Genomic DNA, 11,182 nt, shown 5'->3' with positions numbered 1-11,182 from the left:
TTCTTCGGTCCTGGTTCTCCCGTTAATATGGGTTTCTCGTTATATTTGTCTCTGAAAACGTTCCGAACCTACCTGGACGTGTTCCTGGGTAACCTGCTCTAGGTGACCCTGCCTTGGGGGGGGGAGCGGGCTAAATAATCTCCAGAGGTCCCTTCCGACCCTAACTACCCTGTGGTTCTGTGAATCTGCACTTCTCTGCACCATCCCTTCAATTACACTGCAAACCCTTGCGGTTCCTAGTCTCAGAATGAATTTGGATGTTATCCCCCTTCCAGTGGCCTCCCTTATTTCTCTGCCAGACCTCGAAGCTGCAAGAAGAACTGGTTTAGCCTTCTGGCATGATGGTAAATGCACTGGTTTTCCCCCATGCCTTTTGGGGGCCATACCTATGGAAGAGTATTGGCAGCAAGGTATGTTCCTAAAATGGCAGTGTCACTAGGTCATTGCCGGAGCATTTTGTACACAGGTTACCCTTGTAGCTGAAGACTGAAGGATCCTGTCAGTTTGTATGCCAGAGATTTTTTTCGTTCCTGTGTTTTGACTGGCATCCTGTATGCTTCAGTTGGACTTCAGTTCTCTCCCCCCGCCCCCAGTTTAGGTATTTTGTTACCTATATTATTTCTGGACTAAAAACCCCTACACATAAAAGGGCTTGTTACTGTGAGGCCTTCAGAAGTTGACAAATTGCATCTTTGTGGTTGAACAAAAAAAGTACTTAAATGTCACTATGTATTTAGGTGACTGAAGAGTTCCTAAGCAGACAGAATGACATAACAAATTATGCTCAGCCATGTTGGAAGATTTTTGAATATCATTACAAGAGTACTGCCAGATTAAACACATTTTCCCAGCTTTATTTGTAGCAGGGAACTTCTAGGATTACGTGGTTATGTTTCTCTGTTCTGTCTAATAGCATGGGTTTTCTTCCATGTAACATTCTTCTGTAGCTTTAGTATCCCAGTTTTACAGGGCTGTTTTGCAGAAACAGGGAAGAAAAATTCTAAATGGGAGTTATAAAACTGTGGATCTACATAGTAGGTGAAATAATTTAAATTTTCTTTATGTAATAAGTCAGACATAGAATCATAGAAGTTTGGGAGTTGGAATGGACCTTATTGATAATCTAGTCCCAACCCCTCCCCTGCCATGGGCAGGGACACCTCCCCACTAGACCAGGTTGCTCAAGGCTTCATCCAACCTGGCTTTGAACACTGCCAGGGTTGAGGCTTCTACTACCTCCCTGGGCAACCTGTGCCAGTGGACTATAACAGCAGTCAGTGTCTTTTGAAATACTCTTCCATCTTCAGATTAAAATTTTTAGTTCCTCCATCAGGAGGGTATGTTTCTGATATGAGTTAATTGCTGTCCATTTACCCTCCCATGACTGACTTGGGCCATAGGCCTGCACAGATTTGCAGACTGTTGTAGCATCTCTCCCCCTCTCCCAGCTATTTCCTTCTCACCTTCACCTCAGTGTCTGGACAGTTCATGCTCTTCAGCCATGTGGAGAACCCAGGTCGGGGAGTTGTTCCACATAAAAACTAACTTCTGTTTCCGCACCAGATTATATTTTCAGCTGTGTTACTGCAGTTCAGCATGGTGTGTGGTTGCATCAGGTGTCAACAGTATTGCTGCTGAATGTAAAACTTCAGCTTCTTGCCTTTTTGAAATGGAAAAAGGAGGTTCTTTGCCATTTTAAGTTCACACAAATGGATGCTGCTGGAGGTGAATCTGCTCCTGGCTGTCTTTCATGCCAGTGGTAACATTTCTGGGGCAATGTGACAGGCTTGTTTAAAAAGCCAATCAACCTGATAACTGATGTTTTTTTAATCTCATACCTCATTTCTCCTGACACACAGATTGATTTTCACTGGAGAAGCTCCCTGAAGCTCTTAAGCACTCACCTTGATACAGAGAGTGTGGTGGTGGGAGTGGCTGTCTGGGCCGTTTTTTAGTCTGGTTGTGGAGCATAAACTGCCTGAGAACCATATCTCAAGTTGTACTAGACATCCGAACCAAGACTTAACTGAATATAAAGTAAATCTAAACTAATATATAATATTAGTTAGATTGAATATAAACTAATCTTTGAATATGGACTTCAAGGCCCTTTTAAACTTGAAGTACTGTTACGTGGTTAGCACTCTTGAAAGGTGTGTTTGTACCTTAAGAGGCTTTACTGTAGGCTTTAGTTATTTCATTTCAATGTTGGTTTAAATGCCCATACCAGAAAAATGACTTACTGCACCAACATGTATGTATCATGCTTGCCTTATTTATTGCTCTAACAGAAATGTGTATCAGACACAAAAAAAATCAAGGGGCATGAGGGAAAAGTAATAGCTTTGTGGGTTGGTTACTAAAGCCCTGACTAGAAAATAGTAAAAATCACTACTCATGTTGCATGAGCTGATTTCAGTCAGGCTCCTGGAGGTCAAGTCTGCATCGGGTACCATTTTCAGAATGTGCCAAAGTTACTTTACTGCAGGCTTGCTGAAGGACAGTGTGAAATTCTTATTTATTTCTGTTAAAAAACCTTTTCAGAACAAAGTTACTTTACTGCAGGCTTGCTGGAGGCCAGTGTGAAATTCTTGTTTATTCCTGTTAAAAAAACCCTTAATTCTTCTGATTTCTGATGGCTTTTTCAGTTATGTATATTAAATACAATAGCAGGAACCTGCAATGCAGTTGTATGAGAAAAGACTGTAGAGTTATCAATTTCTCAGACTGCTTTGCATTTCTCTTACAAAGTTACTTTACTGCAGGCTTGCTGGAGGCCAGTGTGAAATTCTTGTTTATTCCTGTTAAAAAAACCCTTAATTCTTCTGATTTCTGATGGCTTTTTCAGTTATGTATATTAAATACAATAGCAGGAACCTGCAATGCAGTTGTATGAGAAAAGACTGTAGAGTTATCAATTTCTCAGACTGCTTTGCATTTCTCTTACTTCTTTTCATCTCTAAACCTTCCAGGAGATGTTCACTCTGAGCAGCAGCATCAGCAGCAGAAATTTCCAAATCAGTCATCTGGGCCTTCTTACAGAAAAGACCAGTATTTTTCAAAAGGTCAAAATAGAGGAGAGAGAGGCGGAGGAAGAGGAGGATGGCAAGGAGGACACCACAATGTTTCTGAGGAAATGCCAAAATACATAACAGGTTTGTATATATGAAAAGGTCATAATTTATATGTCCAGGCAATTTGCTGGTGAGTGAGTCTGCTGTCTTTCTTTGTTTCTGTGCAAGAGCAAAAATTAGAACTGATGCTATGTTCCTCTGTTTTTCCTGATTTTCTCCAAAACTCTGAAGTAGTTGTGAACTGGCATGAATGACCAGCTGTTGTTCAGTGGGTCCTTTCAGACTGCTGAGTTGAAAAGTTGCACTTGCTTATAGTTAGGGATATGCATTTTGCTTTTTGTTTGCCAGCAAAATGAGTACTGACAGTCATCTGCTTTTAATGTAGCCAGTGAAGCTGATTTTACCCATGATGTGAGTTAAAGAGAACTTTTCATCTAACAGAACATTTATTTGGGAGAGCAGATTAGCTTTGTGAAATGTGGTAGTGCTCTGATAGTAGATAGACTTCCATAAACATAAAACGAGACCAAGCTCTAGATTTTTATTTGATCATTTTAAAACAGTCTGTAATATGATTACCACTTCCTTTTTTTTTTTTACATGCTGGCGTTTTCTTCATCTCCCTGAATACCATCTGAAAAGATTGCTATTCTAATTTAACAAAGAAATTTAGTGCAAACAGGACTTAGTGGTTATACCGCAGCTTTCCAATTCATTCATGTACAAATATTTGCGTAGCCATATCTGCAAGCTTCAGAATATCTAAAGAATTGAATTTTCTTCAGTAATAGTGTACAGTACTTAAGACTCTTAAGTCAAGAAGACATTGAACTAGGAGTACTCTGCAGGAATTCCATAATTTGCATACAGTGTCCTCTTAGGTTTTTGCCATTTGTTGTGTTCTTTTCATTCCAGTGTCTACTTTTGCTCAAGCTCGTGCTGCTGAGATCAATGCCATGTTGAAAGCAGTTTCGCAGAAGTCTTCAAACTCTCTGGTTTTCCAGACTCTGCCTAGGCACATGCGGAGACGAGCAATGAGTCACAACATTAAACGCCTACCCAGGAGGCTCCAGGAGATGGCCAGGAAAGAGGTATAAGTGTGTTTTACAGTATTTTGTGAACTACAGTGGGCATAGCTAACTTACTGGCTTATTAATTGACTGTTCCTGGTAGATCATGAAACTCATTCTGTGGCAGTATTTAAACATTTTGTCAGAATGTGCCTAGGGAGTTACTTGCTCTTTACTCACTGTGACCTTCCCGTGTGTTTAACAAAACTCCAACAAAACATTGTTTCAGCAGGGTTTTATTGGGAAATCACACCAATTACATAGTGTTCCTAGAGAGTGTTTTATTGGACCTTCATAACCCATATCTCTTATTTTACTGTCTTGGTTTGCATTTATTTTGCTTTGTTAGTCATGACAAGAGATACAGTTTGGCCTGTTTTCTGAGAACTGAAGGAAGAAGACATGGGCTGTTTTGCATAGTTAGTTATGTGCTCTATCCTCGTTAAATCTAAATTTCTTTAATGTTCTTTCATGTCCTGCTTTTTTAACTCCTTTCACGTGACAGCCCTTCTGACTTATCTGTACCTGCTCGCAGTTACTCCCCCATCCTTGTTTCCACTCCATGTATGTCTCTTGGATTTTTGAGTTCATTTAATTGGCCCTGTATTTCTGTGTTTTCTGTCTTCAGGTCTTTTGGTGTGGTTTGTACATTTGCACAGGCTGTTTTGTTTCATGGTTTCTTACAGCTTGTCATATCTCCGCTATTTGCTTTTGTAAAGGTTCTGTCTATTACTTTTCAGTATTTGAAGTCTGTGTCTCCAAGGTTAGCTGTTTCAAATCTACTGCATTTTCTTCCTTTTTCTTACATCCTTTGTTGTGACCATTTTCATTCAGACATTTACGCAGACCACCTCTTATCTCATCAGTAACCTTAAAGATATACTTTTCTCATCTATAATACTACATCCCTTTTGCTCTAATTGCCTTTCTGAACCAATCAGTCACATACCATTGATCCAGTGTCTTGCCTACTCTGTGGTGGAATTATGGATCTGACAGGAACTTACTCTGGGTTTTTTCAGTTCTATTTTAATTTCATAAGTTGTTTCATCATTTTCAGTGTTCTTCTATCATTCTCATTCCTTTGCTATTTGTATAACCCGTGGTCCATTGTCAGCTGTTTCTTGGTGAGCTTACGAAGGGAATCCTAAGAATCTTTTTGTGTCTCTTACAGTTCCTACTTCTTTCTACTACTACTCTTCATAAAAAGACAAATAAAACATTGATTGAGTCAAGTCTTCCTCTCCCACTGCACTTTCACTCACAATAATTCAGACCTTAGCTGGGTATTCATCTAGAATTTTGTCATGTTATCACCACAGTCCTGTCTTGTTCTCTTCTACATGTTGTAGAAGCCTAGGGGGTCCTACCTGACAGTCTGAGAATCTCTGCTGCTTCTGTATCAACTCAAATCTCCCGGTGTTTTTGATGTCACATTCTTTTGTTCATGTGGATATATTGATGTGCAGCAAAGACTTGACACAGGAAGTAGCAGAGCTTATTGTGCCCTGTTAAGTTTCTGAATGTGTGGGAGTTTTGCTTTTGTTTATGGGTTTCAGTCAAAACAATGCACTTCTGTGGATGTGACTTACATAGAAAGTTTCAAAGTGTATGTTACCCTCAAGAACTACCCAGCATCACAATAAAGTATAACTTAATGGTAGTACTTCCTATATATTTCAGCCTTTTTCTTTTCAGAAGTTTGTCTTTTTGAGATTTACTTCAATTATCCTCTCTTTAAAAAACAGGCAGAGAAAGCTGTACATCAGAAAAAAGAGCAGTCAAAGACTAAATGCCGCAAAGCTAGAAGGCGCCACATAAATTTGGTGGCAGAGTTTAATCGCCGGCAAGGAAAGAATATTTGGCTGGAAACACATATATGGCACGCAAAGAGATTTCATATGGTGAAGAAATGGGGATACTGTTTAGGAAACAGCCCTACGGAGAAGAGCTACAGGGCTTGTTACCGAGCCATGACAAGGCACTGCCTTCTTCAGGTACCACGCTTGCTTGTTTCCTTTGTTATTTTGCCAAGGTGAAGTAATCAACTGTTCAGTTATAACGAGTAATTCTGTCTCTTTGAAGTACTGTTGTGTCAGCTGTTAATAAAACTGCTAAGTCTGACATAAATTATTTTATAATTGTGATTAAGGGTGGCAGATATCTTAGAGAACAAGCTGAACCTTTAGAAGAATCTTATAGTAGCTGTGACTGAAATACTACATCCTCAGTCTTCTCAAGAATTAAGGGATTAAGTGAATCCCCTTATCATCTTCCTGAGCAGGATGCTATTGGAGAGTGACACTTTGTTCCATGTCTAGTTTTGGTCCATTGGTTTGAGAGGCAGGTTGGCCCTCAAATGAGAAATGCCTGACAGGTCTCCTATAACTAACAATTTTAAGTTAAAAAAGAAAACCTGTTTCTCTTTGACGAATTTTAGTGAATGAAAAATTACTACTTTCAGTGTAAACTGTGACGCCCTGTCTGGTCCTTTCATACGAGACTCACTTGCAAGAGTTATTCTCACTTTGCCACTGTTCATGTTGTTTCAGGATTTATCATATTATTGTTGCCTGGAGTTGACTGGTAAAGAGAATGAACTTCTGAAGCAACTTGCTCGAATATGTAGCATTGACACAGGTAAAATTTATGTAGTTCAAAACAAGGATTCAGATTAGACTGAAAAATGACCTATCCTTTTCCTTTTTTAATAATGTACCGTCTCAATAGTAGTAATGGAGTCAATACCGAGTTGTGATTTTGTGTGAAAAACAAAATTAAAACGTGTCATACTAGGACTAGATATCCTTATTTGCAGTTGCTTATCAACAAACTACTTACGGTGCAACATTAGCAACCCATCGACCATCTTGAATGTCAATTTTATTTGATGTATTTAGCAAGAAATTATTTTGTTTTTCAATAAGTATCTTTTTTTTAGGATTAACATTTGAAGAGGCTGCTTGTCTGTCGGGAAGATTTGAGGGTTCCCTGAATCTTTACCGAGCCGATCGCTATCCTGAGGATATGCTTGGTCCTGTTACATTTATTTGGAAACCCAGGGATGGATCTGAAAACAGGCAGTTGTGGATTTGGATGCATCCGGCTCTCAAACAGGTGTGTTTTTTCTGTATGGTTGAACTCCGATTTCTTGATTTATTGTACATTTTTAATGTCGAAGATACCATCTGAAAAGTGTGGAAGAGCTGGATATAATACATGGCTGTAGGAATTAAAAGTTGTAAGGCTGTGTGTGCTCTAACAATATTCAGGTTCTGCAGCTTTTTTCTATGAAGCTTGTACAGAAGGTGCCTGTTGCTGAGTTGTTTTTAGTGTCTGAGCTTGTTAAAAGTTTTGTGGTATCACTTGCTTCAGGATACATTTGCAATAGGATGCTGCTTGATTCACGTCCTTTCCACTGGCACCCCCAGCAGGCTAAGTTTAGTCTCATCACAGATAATCATAATCTGATACTTACCTATCATTGTGCGCCAGCAATTTTTCTTAGGTTAATTTGTGTGAGAACAAATTCTTATCAGCATCCAATGTTACTTTCAGCTTTTGTTAACTTCAGCAGAATTAAGTTTTTTCCTTTAAATCCATATAGGAAAATTAAATAATAGAGTGTATTTCTTAAAAGTGTACTTAAGCTTTGCAATGCACTGCTTGTCCTAATCCAAACTTCATTTTTCTTAAGGACATACTGAGGGAGTTAAAAGCAATTTGTCAGTGTTCAGAGCCTGAAGAAATCTGTATTGCTGAGCCTGTTACAACATCAAATCAAGAGGAAAAACAAGTGGAGATTGTTACAAGCCTTGGCAAGAAAAGAAAGAAGGAGAATAAGGAAGGAGAAAAAGCTGTGCCAGTGAAAAAAATAATTGGTGACGGCACTAGAGATCCGTTCCAGTCCTACTGTTGGATCTCACAGACTACTGGCATTGTGATCAGGTTTGTTTGTAGTTGAGTCAGAAACTGTGACCCATAACCACTTAACATAGCTGGATTCTGGCTTAATGGTACTGGGGAAAAAAATGCATGTTGAACAATCTGACATTTTCTGGTTTCAGTGACAGAAGCATGGAGATTCTCAGATACCGGCTGATCGGCCCGTTATCACACTCCGTCCTTACAGAGACCCTGAAAGCTGCTTCTGTCCAAACAGTAAGGCAATTGGTAGTCTGGATGTTAGTGTAATTTTCGTAATGTTCCTAGAATGTGCAAGATACGATTTTTTTCTAGCAAAAAACTAAGTTTTCTAGGCTTACTTGCTTTAAAGGCTAATTATGTATTTCTACTCTGTTGGCTTCTCCTGTACTGAGCCTCTTGAATAGTGCTGATTTCATAAGAGCTAACTGGATTTTAAGTGGGGGTAGGAAGAAATCAGAAACAGTGGTGCTGTTGAGCAGGCTGTGCAGTTTCTGCTGTAGTGATGTGTTCTGCTGTGAGGTCCAGAATAATTCACATTCTCTTTGACAAACCGTAGGTCATGTTTCTCAAGCAATGAGCTAGAGCACCTAGAACTAAAGGGCAAGACATGTAATGTATAGAAAACTTCTGTGTTTTCAGTCAAATATGCAGTTTCTCCAGGATTTAGGTATTTTGTCTCCCTCTTGGCACATAACTTCATTGTGGTTTTAATGGGGTTTTTTTGTCTCTTGCAGAAAACATGATTAGGCCATGAATTCTCTGGCTTTCTGTAAGAAATAATGACAGAATCAGGAAGTATTGCTTTATTAAATTGAACAGCTTATTAAGGTTTACTGTAAAGTACAGGACTATGCTGCATCAGGAAAAATTATCTTGGTTTAAAACTTGAAGAGGAAGAAAGTGACTGTAGTGGTTAAGGCAAACTGAGAGTGAATTCACACTGATAGAAAATAATAACCATTTGAGTTTAATTAGATGTGTTATTTTCCAGGAGATGGCAGATTCAGAGACAGAACTGAATAACTGGTGGGTAGAAAACTGCAAGGACTCTGAAAAAGTGTCTCTTCATCAATGTCAAAGTGCTATCTTTGAGCTATTAGAAGGTATTGGGGCACATGGGTACTATGGGAGGAAGGGGAAACTCAAACTCTAGTGGTCAAAACTGGCATGCGAATAAGTTAACTTCAGTTTGGAAATGTTTATTTTTTGCTTGATCAAGGCAGTGATGCCATTGAGAATGTGCTTAGGTAATTACCATGGCATGACAAAGAATTAAGAAATGTTACTTTAGTTTTTTTAGGGGAATTTTAGTCCTCTGTGTAATTCAAACTCTTAATAGATAAACTGAATCTTGTTTGTTATCCTTGTGAACTTAGATTTGATATTGCTGATGGATTTACAGTCTGATGTATACTCTCACTCTCTCACACCAAATTAAGACAGTAAATTGTACAATACCTCCCCAGAAAATGGTAGGCTCCTACCCATAGTGAAAGCATTATTCCTTGCTTTATATGTGTTTGTTTCTAATTAACAGTTGTATATTTTGTTTATATTGTAAAGTATCATAAAGTTAACCTCTCACTTTCTAGCACTGAAGGAGGTAAGGAACTGGCTGTGGTAGATCTCACACTATATTCAAGCTGTGTATCCAGTGTGAGGCAGTTAAGCAGAGATGAGGTAAAACTTTTACATGCCAAATGCAAAGCATGAATTGAGTCTGTGAGAGTGACCTCACTTCTATGCTAAGCATAAATGTAATTGCAAACCAAGTCTTGCACTGCTATTGTCTTTTTTTTGTTACTGGACATTTAACAAGCATTGATGAGTTTTCATAACGTATTACATAGAGTACTCTGGATTGCTTCATTGGCTTACAGTGGTGTCACGTCAGTGCAGGCAAAAATGCACAAAATACTAATGCACGAAAAAGATCACAACTGAATTGGTGGTTTCATGGCAATGTTCATCTGTGTGTGTTTAAAGGGATGAGTTCACCATCAGAAATGCCACCAGGTACAATACTTGGCCTCACTGTTGGAGATCCTCGAGTCAATTTGCCAAAAAAGAAGACAAAAGCCATGCCAGACTTTGAAAAATACCAAGGTAAAATGCCTTGCTTGTATTATGCTTCTCATGGAACTAGCAAAGATAAGAGACCGAGTTTTTCTTCATGCTTTTGTTTTCATGTGCTATCATCTTGTATGGATGGTCTCTTGCTGTTTTCCTCTAGCTTTTGATTTCAGAATGTTTCCTTCCCCTTTCCACAGACCCTGGCAGAATAGAAAGAGCTTGAAAGTTGCATAGGTTTTAGAGCAGCAGTTGTGAGGGAGGGTCATGCACCAAAGCTGGTCTTGTGCTCAGTGGAAGCCTCTGTCTGACCATACAGATGATCCAGGTTCGAATCCTGGCAAGGCCAACCAGGTGCTAAAAGCTACTTAGTAAGTTTCTGTTTAGCATTTAGTCTTTCTGATGCCGTTTATCTCTCCAAGAAGATACCTGCTCTTTCTGGTTTATAGTCCTATAATGGTGAAATTTGCGGTTCCACAGGGAAAAAAAGTATTAGCATTGCAGGATTAGTGTTTCAGATGGCCAAGATGCTGGTTATGTGAAAAAGTGTAAAAGCATGACTTCTGAAACTTTCATTTCAGTGCTGATTTACACAACATTTCAGTGCAAAATTCAAATTCAGCTGGTTGTGAATGTCCTTGAAAAATGTGCAAGAGTATGTACAGTGTGCAGTGGGGTTTGTGCACAGTGCCGTGTAGGCATTCCCAGCTAGGTTGACTGGACACAGCTGCCTCACCTAATATGAGAAACATACTAGCTGGCTAGCATACAGTAGCAAACAGGACAAGTTGCAAGTTCCAGAGACTTGAAAATACTTGATTTCCTTGGTGATATGTTTGCAAGACACTATAATAATCTAGTTTTACCTTTCATTTGAATCAGGTTGAACAACTACTTCAGTCTTTTAGCTCTCTGCACAACTCTGTTACTTTGATTTTCTCATATTCTCCTATTCTGTGCTCTTTATCTAGAACAGCCTTTCTGTTAATTAGTTCTGCTCAGCTAACTTTCTCATCATTAGTGTTCCTGTTGGAAATGCTG

General features: G+C 39.1%; 1 protein-coding gene across 1 annotated transcript in view; it reads left to right on the top strand.

The window, feature by feature from the left end:
- Positions 1-27: 27 nt before the first annotated feature.
- Positions 28-11,182, top strand: part of POP1 (processing of precursor 1, ribonuclease P/MRP subunit (S. cerevisiae)) — a 21,921-nt gene continuing 10,766 nt past the window's right edge. Inside the window, 10 exon segments of the mRNA XM_009079822.1 lie at positions 28-88; positions 2,973-3,155; positions 3,990-4,165; positions 5,893-6,141; positions 6,697-6,784; positions 7,086-7,261; positions 7,842-8,092; positions 8,212-8,305; positions 9,063-9,174; positions 10,058-10,177. Of these exon segments, the coding sequence (XP_009078070.1) occupies positions 28-88; positions 2,973-3,155; positions 3,990-4,165; positions 5,893-6,141; positions 6,697-6,784; positions 7,086-7,261; positions 7,842-8,092; positions 8,212-8,305; positions 9,063-9,174; positions 10,058-10,177 (1,510 nt within the window).

This window comes from Acanthisitta chloris, unplaced genomic scaffold (assembly GCF_000695815.1).
Source record: "Acanthisitta chloris isolate BGI_N310 unplaced genomic scaffold, ASM69581v1 scaffold18468, whole genome shotgun sequence".
In the NCBI taxonomy this organism is placed as follows: Eukaryota; Metazoa; Chordata; class Aves; order Passeriformes; family Acanthisittidae; genus Acanthisitta; species Acanthisitta chloris.
This window is presented reverse-complemented; position numbering and strand designations above follow the sequence as displayed.